The sequence below is a fragment of the Melanostigma gelatinosum genome, assembly GCF_949748355.1.
Source record: "Melanostigma gelatinosum genome assembly, chromosome: 24".
Lineage (NCBI taxonomy): Eukaryota > Metazoa > Chordata > Actinopteri > Perciformes > Zoarcidae > Melanostigma > Melanostigma gelatinosum.
The window spans coordinates 7,255,431-7,269,264 of record NC_136657.1 but is presented as its reverse complement, the minus strand read 5'-3'; the positions used below and the strand labels follow the sequence as shown (position 1 = coordinate 7,269,264).

The 13,834-nt window shown below is 47.5% G+C and overlaps 1 protein-coding gene across 1 annotated transcript; it reads right to left on the bottom strand.

Annotated features, from left to right (window-relative positions):
* Positions 1-691: 691 nt before the first annotated feature.
* LOC306797478 (uncharacterized protein) lies at positions 692-9,340 on the bottom strand (the record flags this gene model as incomplete). Its single annotated transcript, XM_079296844.1, has 7 exons — positions 692-1,030; positions 2,445-3,500; positions 3,584-4,459; positions 4,850-8,049; positions 8,157-8,400; positions 8,502-8,894; positions 9,137-9,340. The coding sequence occupies 7 exons, from the start codon at positions 9,338-9,340 to the stop codon at positions 692-694; spliced, it is 6,312 nt and encodes a 2,103-aa protein (XP_079152970.1).
* Between the last annotated feature and the right edge of the window lie 4,494 nt (positions 9,341-13,834).

The following is a 13,834-nucleotide window of genomic DNA, read 5'->3' as shown; positions in this document are numbered from 1 at the left end:
CCGTTTCCCCCCTTTTCCAGTCTTCGTGCTAAGCTAAGCTAACCGTCTCCTGGCTTTAGCTTCATACTTGGCTCCTAGACCCTAGAGTGGTGTCGATCCTCTTGGCAAAAAAGCAAACACTTCCCAAAAAATGTCAAACTATTCCTCCCAGGTGATCGGGTTACTTCACAGAGCTTTAGACGATTTAAAACAGCGGGCTTCTTTACGGACAACAGATTTAATAGAGTAGCAAAGTAACTGCGAGGAGATGACCTTACAAACCCCAGATAATGAAACAAGAAAATACACAAAGAATTGAACTGATGGTGTCAATACACTGGTTCTGTTAAACTCCACAGAAACAGGCAATTAACATCTAACATACCTCCATTCAATATATCAATACACCTGTGGTCCACTGAGTTCACATAATACACCCGTAGGTGTCAAAAATGTTATTTTTTTGTTTCAAAAATATACCTTATTTATACACATACAATACAGAAATAGACACATCCCTTCGTACGTACAATTCACTTAAAAAATATACAAATATATAATTAAATAGGATAAGGTGGTGGTTTCAAGATTCTACGCCCGATCCGGAGAGATAAAGTGCTTCGAGTGTTCTGAGTTTGTGGTTGCAGTTTGTGAACCTACATCGTTCTACCCGCGTGGTCGCTGACAGAGCAATGGTTTATGGGAGTCTGAGTCAAAAGTCATCCAGTTCGCTGTCGGTCTCTTTGGGTTTGCGGCATTTGACGAGTGAGCGGCTTCTCCTCTGACCCGTGCCGCCGCCAGCCGATCCACCGTCAGCCATTTTGGGCACTTCTATGGAGATGACAGGGTGATGGTGCGCGTCTGTGTCGACGTCCTCCAGGGAGCCGGACTGGGACTCCATAGAGGTCTTGGTGTACTGATGGAGGAGAGCGCCATCCACCCTTTTGTTCACCTCTACGTCCCCTTCCTCCTCAGTCTGGAACTCTTCGACAGCACCTTCCTCTCCCGTGGCTCTGGCCCCCTCGGGTCCCGACTCGTCGGCGCTGGTGTCCTGGTGCAACAAGATAACAGTCAATCATCTGAACCGTTGTTGTCGACTAAATTGGGTACAACTGGGATGCTGAGTGATTATAGCTACATGTTGGTGACATAGTCGAAGCGTGGACGGATGATGAGACAACAGGCCCCTGGGCACAGACATGCAAAAGACCATAGCCTCTTTTTGTTGGTGTTTTGTGTTTATTTGTAGTACTTTTGTGTCTCTTTGTGGTCTTTCTGTGGCTCTTTGATGTAATTTTTGTTTCTTTTTTCGGTTGTCTTGTCTCTGAGGTAGTTTGTGTGGTTTGGTCATTTTGTCGTCACTTTGTGTCTCTTTGTAGCTGTTTTGTGTCTCTTTGTAGTTGTTGTGTGTCTCTTTGTAGCTGTTTTGTGTCTCTTTGTAGTTGTTGTGTGTCTCTTTGTAGTTGTTTTGTGTCTCTTTGTAGTTGTTTTGTGTCTCTTTGTAGTTGTTTTGTGTCTCTTTGTAGTTGTTTTGTGTCTCTTTGTAGTTGTTTTGTGTCTCTTTGTAGTTGTTTTCGGTCTCTTTGTAGTTGTTTTGTGTCTCTTTGTAGTTGTTTTCTGTCTCTTTGTAGTTGTTTTGTGTTTCTATGAAGTTGTCTGGGCCTGTGCCCGGTTGGCCTGTTCAGTCATACATCCATGAGCAAAAGTAATGGTTGGTATTAAAATTGGTGTCAGTCACTCAGTGAGAATAGGCTGCAGTAACAGAGTCAATGAAGGTTTTTTAGGAAACTGATTGCGACTAACAACAACAGCAGACGTCCGGCAGCAGAAGCGCTGTGTTTGCTGCCGAACAAAACAGATTTGCTCGGTCCGTCTAATCGGATAGCGAGATTATCTTTTCCCACAGGCTTAGAATTAGCGGTCGGGCTGCAGAAGGTCAGATTCCTCTTTAAAGGTGCAATAAACACTCAGCTGTGTTTAAATATAGGTTGTGCTCAAATTGGTATTCCAAACTAGGACGTCCGGTCATTCTTGTTCGGGAACAGTCACTTATGTCATTCGACCGACTTAACACAAAATAGTTGTTGCATCCTAAATATTTTTGCCACATAAAAGAAGATCAATAAATGTTATTAAATTATGTTGAGTCTGTACCTTTCTAGATAGATTCTAATTTGAATTTTCATTGGTTTCTGGTTGGATAATATGAATATAAAATGTATTTAATATCAATATAAAATATGAATATGATCACAACTGTGTTGTATTATCAATCATTCATTATCTGTACGGCATATACAAAAGCTTAGCTTCACATTTTTTTCTCAAAATGTCATATCTGCTTGAAACGACATGATGTTAAACGATTTATTAAGTTTTGTGTTGCTTATAAACTTTGTTTGTGCCAAACTACGGCAAGTACATGCGGTCAAAGTTGAGCCAGATGGTCATTTGTTTCATCCTACCTTTGATGAGGCTCTTTCCTCCTCTGATGCCTCCCCTCCCTGCTCCTCACTCTCTCCTCCCTTTTCGTCTCCTTGTGACTCCCCCTCTTCGGCGCCTTCATCCCCGTCATCGTCTGCCGAGGCGCTGACGTTTCCCTCCCCGAACTCCTCCACCAGCGTGGATTCTTCTTTCTTTGCAGCGTTGTCATCCTCTGTTTCCCCAGACGCCTCTTCTCCTCCGCTTTCCCTGCCTGTCGTTTCTTCTTCTTCCTCCTTAAATTCAGACACCTCTTCCTCCTCACCCTCGACATTTTCAGTGGTCTCTCCTTCCCCTGCTGCTGCCTCTTTTACCATCTCCTTGTCACTCTCCTCCTCCTCTTCCCCTGTTCCTGTCTCCCCCTCTTCCTCCCCCGTCTCGTCGTCACCTGTGTTGTCGGTAGTTTCCTCAGCATCTTCTCCTTCTGCTGTTTCCTCCTCTCCCTCTTCATTTCTAGCAGACTGGCACTTGCATTCTGCCTCCTCCTCTTCCTCGCCATTTTCTGATGACTCCTCCTCCCCTGCTTCCTCACCACCTGTTTCTTCCTGCTCCTCATCACCTGCACTACTTTCCTCCTTTTTATTTTCTACCTCCCCCTCTTCTCCTGCCTCAACCCCATCCTCTGCTTTCCCCATTTCCTCATCTTCCTCTGGGATCGTCTCCTCCAAAACAACATGAGCTTTGATGTCCTCTTTACTTTCCTCCTCCTCTACCTCCTCCTCTACCTCTTGCAGTACCTCTAAACTCCTCACCTCCTCGTCTGTGACCTCGCCATCACCTCCCCCCACCGCAGATTCTGCGGGCACATCTGCAGGCGCAGGGCTTTTCTTCAGCTGCAGTATCTTAAGGAGGTCAAACTCCATCATCACAGGTGCTTTGGCCGCCAGCGGGTTCGCTCTGAGTGGCCGGGCGTCCATTTTCTTGCGAACACAAGCATCGCAGGGGCAGTACTCGCCGTCGCTCCGCTGGTCGCTGCACTCGCCCGTCGTCTCTCCGTCGCCCAAGGACTCGGCAGTTTTCAATGACTGGTTCTTCATGACCTGAAAAAGAAATCAAACGTCATCTTTCCACCTTTTCAAGCAGCAGTATCTTGATATTTGTAAAGAGGATTTGGTGGAATTACCTTCAATATCCGACGCCTCTTCTCCGTCATGGTGGACTCCCTGGAGAGGTTCCCTTTTTGCGGCGGCCGGGGCATTCTCCCCCCTCTGCCGGCGCGACTGTGAATCTTCCTCACCTCGCACTCGACGCTGCTCTGGATGCGTCGGCTCACCTCGTCCCTCAGCTCGCCGATCATGGTGTCCAGGACGAGGCTGTCGTCCAGGTCCCAGCGGACTTTGAACTCCGCCATGGCGTCGGTGTAGTGGTCCATGAACTGTTTCTCCAGCTTCTTCAGGAGGTGCAGGACCCACACCGGATCGGGGTCTTGGGATTGTCTTTTTGACAAGGGTGCTCGCAGGACGGTCGGGGGCGTGGCCGAGCTGGAGTCATCGCGTTCGTTATCGGTGGGGGATTTGGAGCCGCCGTTAGCAGAGCTCTTGTCCCACGACGAGGGATTCTCGGTGGCTTTTGGGCTGTCCAGACTCGGAAGGACTGAACTTTGTTCGTCACTTTGTGCCGGTTCCTCTGCTACGTCTGTCTCCTCTTTGACAACCTTCTCCGCTCCCCCATCCTCATGTAAAGAGGCCTCTTTTGTTTTGCTTGGTTGGTTTCCATTCTCCTTCCCTGATCCGCCTGAGCCACTGCTCATTCCCAACCCGGATGAGGACCTCGGCGGAGACACCTGCTCTGTGCCAACGTCCTTGGCCTGCTCTGTCTCAGTGTTCCTGGGTTCAGTGAGCCAGAGGGACTGAAGGATGGTCATAATGTCCTCATAGTGCTGGTCCTTCTGTGGGTCAAAGCCAGGGCTCAATGTTGGCTCAATGAGCTGGAGCTGGGCCAAACAGTCCAAGAGACCCCTGGCTGATGTGCTCAGTCTATGCCCATAAACTGGAGACACCTACAGAAGAGAATTTGTTACATACAGAACATCTTAGTAAATTAGGTATCCTTTAAATGAAAGATTATGATTTAAATGTGGGTATATATCTGTTATGAATGTTTTCTGAATGTTTTCTGTAGAAAAGTGTCAATTTAACTCAATCAGTCGATCGTTGAAAAAATTTGAATTGCTTAATAAAAAATGTCTTTAATCCAGTTTATCAATTTAGAAGATTGGGTGCTTTTCTCTCTTACATATGATTATAATTTAAAATAATAACAATGTCATTTGAGAAAACACATTTTGGTTAATTGATAAATTAATACATTAAAGATAAATAAATAGCTGTTAGATGCAGCCGACATAGTTTCATCCTACAGACATGTAGGATGAAACTCATTGATTTACCTCTGGCATGCTCTGACAACGACCCAGAGAGGACCTCAGGAGAACTTTCATCACTGCGGCTGAGGAACGTATGCTCCTGGGCAGAGAGGCATCGCTCAACAACAGGGTTCTGGGGCGAGAAGACGCCTCCACTGGATCACCTGGAGCTGGATCTGAACTCTGCTCCTCCTCTGTTGCATCGCATCCGGCGCCCTCCTCTCTCGCTCCTCCCTCTTCGGCCTCCACTTTCTCCTGTTCCTCAACTTCACCGGGACCCTCTTCCGCCTTCTCTTCTGCCACCTCCTCGTTCGGCTCATCACCAAGCGCCAGCAGGCTGCTGTTTGTGGGAATGCGCCGCAGCCAGTCGCTGACAGCCTCATTGGGGGAAGCGTTGGGCAGACAGGCAGGTGACCCTGAAGAGTTTCGAGTCAGCGGTTGCTCGGTGCCTACTGATTCTCTCCTCGACAGGATGCTGGCAGCCCGATCAGAATCCTCCTCATTTTCCAGCTCTTCATCATCTTGTTTTTCCTTCTCCTCCTTTTCATCCTGTGCTGAAGCTGCCCCACAGCTGCATTTGGATTTGCCGGACTTTGCAGAGGTTGTGGAGAGAACCGACAAGGTACTGGGCCCTCTTGTCTCTCCAACACTGGGGCCAGGCAACAACTGTTGCACCGGGGATGCAGCTTTGGGTGAGCGGGTCCGCGATGGACATGCACTCCTGGGTGAGAGCATTTGGCCCGGAGGTTTACTTCTTGGTGCATTGTCTTCCACAACATTTTCCTCTGCTGTTTCAACATCAATCACAGCTGTTCCGTTGCGATTGGACTTATGTGATGAAGTCGAAACGTTAGATTGAACTGATGCAGCGCTCTGTGCTCTCTCTGTTGTCTCATTTCCTTCCTCGTCAACCCCCTCTGGTGATTTAATGGTGACATTTGGATTTGGCAACACCGGTTTTAGATTCTTGCTGGACTTGTGAGAAGTACGGGACCTCACTGATGATGTTGACTTGACAGAGATGACACTGGGCACCCGGCCATTTTCATTTTGCTCCGCTTCTCCAGTCGTCTCAGCAGAAGGAATATCGGCTTCATTTGGATTTGGAGATGCTGCGGTCCGGTTCGACTTCTGTGACTTGGAGGACTTCGTAGAGGTGTGCGATTTCCCCGAAATGACGCTGGGGGTTCTGTCCTCTGTTTTTGCCGCGTCTTTGGCTGGAGAATTTGTGCGGCGAGACTTTGCTGATTTAGCTGATATTACACTTTCAGAACTCTGCTGTTCATCTTCTTCCATCTCATCTTCCCTGGAGCTTGGAGATGCCGCGATTTCATCGTTAGACTTGCATGACGTTGAAGAATTGACTGATCTGCCAGAAACTTGACTCGCTGCCCTTCCTTCTCCGTCTTCTCCAGTGTCAGACCTGGGAGAAAGGGACCTTTCCGGAGCTTTGGTGGAGTTATGGGATTTATTGGACTTGGCAGAAAGATTAGATTCTGCTGACATGGCACTCGCCGCTCGCTCTTCTGCCTCAATTCCTTCTTCCTGTCCAGTTGCTTCGGGTTCATCAGCTGGAGATACTGCTCTCGCACAGTGACCGCAAGATGTGCCGGACTTTGCTGACACATTTGATTTCGCTGATAGGACGCTATCAGGTCTTTGCGCCGTGACAGGCTGAACAGAGAGTGCACTGGGAGTTCTTTTGTTACTGTCATCCTCCTTCACAGCTGTATTGTCAGTTGGGGAGGCACATTTAGTTCTTATCTTGACTGAAGCACTGGTCTTTGCCGAAGCACCAGATTTAGCTGACAAGGAGCTCCGTGCTCTCTCCACAGTGTTCTCTGCCTCCTCTCTTGCCTTTATGTCAACTGTTGCACTGCAGTTGGACTTGTGAGAGCTGCTGGACTTGGCGGACATGTTGGACTGAGCCGACACAGCACTGGGGCTTCCCCCCTCCTCTTTTTCTGCTGCACCACTGCCTTCACAGCCAGACTTGTGGCCATTGGACCTGTGACTTGTGGCTGAGGTGGCACTAGGAGCCCTAACTTCCTCTTTTCCTGCCAACTCCGGATTGGACATTCTGGACGTTCTGGACATGGCACGAGCTGCGCTGCCCGTCAGGACGTTTGATGTTGCAGAGCAGCGGCCATTGTTGGTGAGGTTGGTCTTGTTAGATTGCGTTGACACAGCCGAACCTTCGGAGCCATCATCATCGCTGCCATGATTTGCATTCTCTTGGCTAGATAGAGGTGTTGAGAGCTTTGGAGAGGCTCGTTTGGAATGATGGGACTTCTGTGATGCTCTGCTGTTAGATTTAGAGTTGGGTGGCAGGTCATCATCCTGGTCCTCTTTCAGCGATTGAAGGACATGTGAGGAGCTACTGCTAACAGACGGGGCACGCTCTACCTCTTCCTCCATCATTAGCTCATCCTCTACTGACTTCCTGCTAACTGCTTCACTTCGGCTGCAGCATCGGCTCACCCTGCACACCTCAACATGGGATTCTTCATCCTGCTCCACCTCCACTCTGTGCTCAACCTGCTCCGTCACAAACATCTCCTCCTGCACCAGTTGGCTCTGTTCTGAACCTCCTCCGCGGTTGGAGACCCGTGCTCGACAGCGCACCACCCTCCTGGAATTACACGATGAGGAAGAGCTAGAAGAGTGCGTGTGTCGAATCACAGTGCGGGTGTGGCGGGATGCATGTGGGGGAGGGACGGGAGGCTTTCTGTGGCTGTGTGCTGGGTTTTCCCACAAGTCGTACTGCTGTTCCGGCCTCTGATAGCAGCAGGGACAGTTGTTCCCCTCCAACACACGTTGCGGAGGTTGGTTGGAATAGTCCACACCTTCAGGGTCTACGGATGCGGAATCAGGGTCAGAGCAGCTCTCTGATTGGCCCTGCTGCAGGTAATGGGACTGGGTCTGGCTCAGGGGGCAGCATTCATGAGTCAGAGATGGGGATTTATTTACTTGTGTAGACCACCGGAGGGTTTCGTCATTGTGTAGGCGAAAACGCACCCTCATCTCCACCGAGAGGCTGCCGTCTTTATTGACCACGACCCGCTTTTCAATGTCGTCGTTCATAATAGCCGGTCTGGAGTGGGAGCATGCGCCGACACCATTGCCATACGACTTCTCTGAAGACCAGGAAAAACAGGCCGAGCAGTTTGAGGAATCCAAACGAGGGTGGATGATGCTTTTTTTGGTTTCCAGACCAAAGTTTACTGAATGGAGAGAGAGAAAAGGGAATATAAATGCACTCCTTTATCTACTTTAGATTTCTTGTTGAAATTGAAGTTTGTGTTTTGGGTATTTACCCAAACAAACTTACCATTCTTCCTGCTTTCAGGCCCTTCACTGTTATCGCTGGCTCTGGACTGAGCTCCATGAGGTGGCGATCTCGCTCCTTGAGCAGCAGGAGATCGGGCCCCGTTACCAGGAGACCTGCTGCCCAGACCGGGCAGTTTTTCCTCTGAGCTCTTCCTGATGAAGTTCACCAGCACTGGGCTGACGGCTTCCCGGCCGACACACACCAACACACCGGGACAAGTCATGAGGCTTTGCACGCTGTCAATCTGGAAACAAATTCACACAGTGACGGTTTCCCCTAAAATGGGTGTCATCTGCAAAACAAAGCACTCTAAATCATGACCATACATTAAAAAACTATTTGTACCTTGCGTCCCTCAGCAGTGTAGAGCTTGCGGACATGAAACTGCATCACCTCGGACACCTCATCCAGAAAGGCCCTCAGGCTCCTGGTGGACCTCCTGCTGAGCACCAGGCTCCTCCTCATGCCCGGCTCGCTGTTCTTCACCAGCAGGATCCGTCGCTGTCTGTGAGAGGCATGGCCGGGCGGCGTCGCGGACGAGGTCTCGGGCCGCTGGGGCCTCCGGCTGTGATGGTACCAGATGCCCGGACGCTTGCCGGCCAGCTCCATGTCGACTGGCTTAGCCTGGCGCTGGTCAGAGCAGAGGTAGCAGCCGCCGTCCTGGAGCTGCTCCAGGTGTTTGATGGCATGGGTGCCGCGGGGAGTGGTCACGGTCCGCACGCCAAATGGCAGGGGCACCTGTACGTGGACACACACACATGTATATACGGCACATATCTGTATCTATCTATGCCTTAATGTAGGAAAAAACACTTGTTTTTCTCATTCTGTCTGTCTGAAACACTCCGTTTTAGCGCCTGTCCCTTTAAGCCCCCCTCCCGAAAAAGGCCGGGCTGATGGAAATATCACTTTCTTTTCTGTCACTTTTTTTTAAAGTGCAGTACAGGTGCATCCACTCAGAAATCTCTTGTCCCACGAACCTTTTGGGAGAGGTCGTCCAGCAGGGCGTCGAAGCATTTGAAGCTGCGCTTGTGGACGGCCATCCTGACGCCCCCGAACTGGCTGTCGCCGCTTTTGTAGAAGGTGATCCGCTTGGCCGGGCTGGCTGTGGTCACATGGGGGAGGGGCGGGGCATGTTTAGACGGGGGCCGCGGGTCCCACATCTCTGCGTGGACCGAATGCATGCTGCGACCTCACGCACACCTGAGGGACACGCCTCAGCTCCTCAGCTCCGTGTCTAATAACAACTTTATACATAACACACCACAAGTCTGGCTGCAAATCATTTCCAACCAACAAAACAGTGATAAAGTACATAAAAAAGTACATAATCGCTACAGAAAAACTTAAGAACTCCTACCAGTAATTTGACAACAACTCATGCACTTAACACTTTATCTATTAGGTGCAGCACTCACATATTCAGGAAACATGGTCCAAAGAGATGAGAACAAGCTGGAGGGGAATCTGTCCGTGCCGGGTCTGACCGGTCGAGTCCAAACTGTTTGTGTGTGTGTGTGTGTGTGTCGGCTACCCGTGACACTTGAGTCACAGATGTAAAGCAGAGCCCCCGTCTCCACGGCTCTCGGGGCAAAATGGCCGTCTAGTCAGGTGCACGAAGGGGGTGAGGGAGGAGAGGCTAAGGATAGAATGAAAAGCCTGCTTAAGAGCCTGTGTGTGTGTGTGTGTGTGTGTGTGTGTGTGTGTGTGTGTGTGTGTGTGTGTCTCTGTCTGGGAGGAAGGGTGGTTGCTATGGTGACTCCAAGACAATGTGACATTCTTATGCACGGCCCCACACCTGACCTGAAGAGGAGGCACATGCTAATTCGCAACGCTGTTATTTAAATTCATCACCGAGTGAGATGAGAGGGTGGGAAATGTTACCGTAGCCAAATATCTGTGTTTTTACAGTCTGTATGTGAGTTAACGTGCAATCAGAGATATTACACTGTCAGCTTCTTTATCTTCTTCTCTCTCACACACACACACATGGCTGTAGTCGGAGAGGATTGTAATGAAAAGACAGTCTGTCTGACAGCGGGGGGGGGGCTCCTGTTTAGAAATCTCTGACGGCACCAACTGCTCATTGGGACGCTTCCCAAACTAGCTCGCACTTTAGCCGCTAAATGCTCCGCTGTGTTGTTCGCCGGCTGCCCGAAACCAAAAACGGTAACGTTGCGGCCCATTAAAAACCAAAACAATGAGCTGAAAGATGCTAAAACTCTGATAATTCTCTTTGGGTTCAACTCTACAAGGGACCCTCTTTCACAAACAAGTAGTCACTTGATCCATTGTTCATAAAAAAAATATATATGTATATATATAAAGTCTCCTGCTGCTGCTCGGGGACACCGTGTTTTTAAAATCAAGTTTTAAAAAAACGGCAACGAAAGAGGAAGATTCCCAAAAAACAATCTACAATACAGTCCTTTTTTTGTTTTTTACCCCTCCCCATTTACGCGATATAAACCTTCTCGCACAATTCCGACTCGTTGAGCTCCCCATTTGATGAACCTGGATCTGCGTCACAGCTCTGATGAGAGACAGAGTGCCGGGCCTCTGAGGCTTGTGGGTAGGATCCTGTGTGACAGCAAGACTGTTGGTGCTAATGAGGATTCCTTGTGGATAAATCAAGGAGACGATGGAAACTAAAGCCCTCTCAGTCGCTGACGTGTTATTGGGTCCATCAGCAGGACAAAGGAGGAAGAAAACAAGTGGGGGATTATTATTATGATGTGTGGCCTACTTTAGGAGGTCCACTCACTCCTCTTTGCACCTCCTCAATCCCTCTCTCATCCAATAAGCAGGTGTGACTCACCTCATACTCACAACTGGATCACAAACAAACAGACTGTGTGTATAAAGGCGAAATAGCTACATGAATGCACTCACAACAGCAGACCTTTATCAGCCAAATATAAAAGAGTTTAAAGGTTGAAAAAGGAGTTTGAGGGGGAAATGAAAAGAGATCATTCTCACCTTTATGGACACATACCGATAGGGATGATGGGAGATCAACGTGCCGATGACGCATCCAGAGGAAAACATTCACATGTAAGATGTTTAAAAGTCAGGTGGAGTCGCGAGCAGCACGGGGAGCAGCCCGAGCAGCAGCCGCGCGTTTCAGTTCTCCCCGCAGGTCGTCGATGTGAGGCGCACGTTGAGGCACGTGTCAAGTCAGCGGCTTACAGACCGGAAGTACACTGATTTGGACCTCCCAAATAAATGCGTTCGTTTTTAACGGAGACCTTATAGGCATGTATGTTTTAAAACGGACAACATTTTTTAAAGCATTTGACTGATCTTTAACACCACTGCAAAGACAGCTCTCTTTCAAAAGCAGCTTTCAAAAGCAGCAAAGCAGCTCTCTTTCAAAATAAAAGGCTAAAGACTGAGACATTAGCGGCATAATTATATGTTCTTGGTTATTATATATTTTAGGGATTTAATATAGTTTAAAAAAACCTATCATTAGACTAAGAGTATGAGGGTTGGTGCTATCTACAGGCTAAATATATTAGATGGGAGATATTCTAAAAGGAATCTGTGTAAAAACTCTAATAAGAGGACACTATTAATCAAACCAGACAACCAGATGTGTTAAAGTGCCTAATGTACGCAGAGTTTTTTTTGTTTCAAATGTGCAGAAAGAACACTGTTCATACTGACGCCTGATTCTATTCTGCGACAAACTAAAGAAATAAATAGATGTTTTCCAGCCTCCAAATATCTTTTTTATGCAACAAACACCCTAGGAAATGGTCAACAAGCTAACTCCCTGTGCTCCGGTTGTTGTTGCTTGCGTCTAATTTATGAAACGGAACATGAGCAAACAAAACAAATATATACAAGTAGTTTATTACAAGGCTATTTTGTTGATATGCATTACAGTGGACACGGGTTTCTATCCACTATAATCCCTACTGTCAAAAACAGCTGTTACTGTCACTTTAACGAAAAAGGATGTAATCGTTTTCTTTGATGTCACGTTTGCTGCGTCCTTAAACGGGTGAAACAGCGCCCCCCCGGGTTGTTACGGCTGGTGAACGTCGCCCACTCTGGTTAAAAGACGACATTACACCCTTACTGAATTATATCTGTGAGAGAAGAAGTTAATTAAAAGTATTAGCTGAGTAAAGCTAAAACTGTCATGGCACCGCGAAACTGTGAATGGACTCTGTCAAAAGGAAACTGAAGATAAGTGTGAAGCCAGCCATACTCTGTCCTTTCAACAAACAATGGACAATATTTGAATGAAACTATGGGCAAAATTAGCACGTTTGTCATTGTTGCTAATGATATCAGCTAGCAGCGACGGAGAGAAGACACGAGGACTTCTGACAAGCTAAATGTCCCATCACGACAAGAAGTGCAGCGGGACATGATATGAAACTTCTCTCAACGAAAGAGAGGAGAATGAACGTGAGTGGACAACTTTCTCCTTCTCTCTGTATGTTTCACTGCGGTCAAGTCAGCAGACACTTAAATTGTAGTGCACCTATACGCTGAAACTTACGGTAAACGCATTCAAACGGCACAGCTCGGGAGCGAGCGACGGACTTTGCAAAGTTAGCGGAAAGATTAACGTGAGACATTTCTGCAGACGAACATCCGGTTTTCAGAATAAGATACCAACAAAGTCTGCTGACTGACTTGACCGCAGTGTATGTTTCTATACCCGTCTCTTTGCTAGCTCTTTTCTCTCTGTGGCTAGCTGTGTGTATTTAACTTCTCGCTGTGCTGTTTGTGTGAAGGCTCTACACTATATATATATATATATATATATATATATATATACACATACATACATACATACATACATACATACATACATACTATACTGCACTGCTGCTGCAGCCCGCCGAGGCTTTCAATAACTTTGATGTATTGCTTGTGTTGCACTGAGTCTGCGCAGAAGGCCTGTTCGCTGCTTGTGACCTCATTGTTCATTGTTCTCAAGTTGAGCTGTAATGAGTCCAGTAATAACTGGAATACTGCGTTGGCTAACTTTTGCATGCCAAGCATACTGTTTACTGTAGATAGGACTGTGTAAGTCATGTATTTGATACGTGCAATAATTGGGGGTGAAATAATACAAAATAATCCTACCTGCTGAATGCTAATGTGCATATTTAGTTTCAGAGATAATGAACGTGGCCCCTCTGAAGCTGGCCCCAGTTTGGCCCCCAACATGATATAAATAGCCAGCTACATAAAATTCTATGCAAACAAATGCATGCTTATTAATTGCTCATAATTAATTATCAGAAGTTCAACACAAGGATAAATCACCGTGCAGCTGTTGTGAGCATCTACTGGACCAATGACGGGTGTGATTAACTTATTAAGTTTAAAGTTGAGATGTGTTCACACAAGCCCCATAAAATGAACGGAACTAATTTCCGCTCCTGTAATTAAGATGGAATTGGGTGTCAGTCATAACCTTGCCCCTGCTAATTATGTACAAGTGATTTATCCCCTGTTGCACGCCGGCAGATGAATCTGTGTCGTGCGTTGCTAACTGAATGGTGGACAAAGTGTGTTCAAGGGCCCACAACAGCTTTTAACATGGCTTTCATTTATTGTTGACTGAAATCAAATTTTAAATCTTAAATTATGAAACACTGACATTACCAGCAAACTGCAGGCTTTCTTCTGTATCGTCGATATTTGTGTGC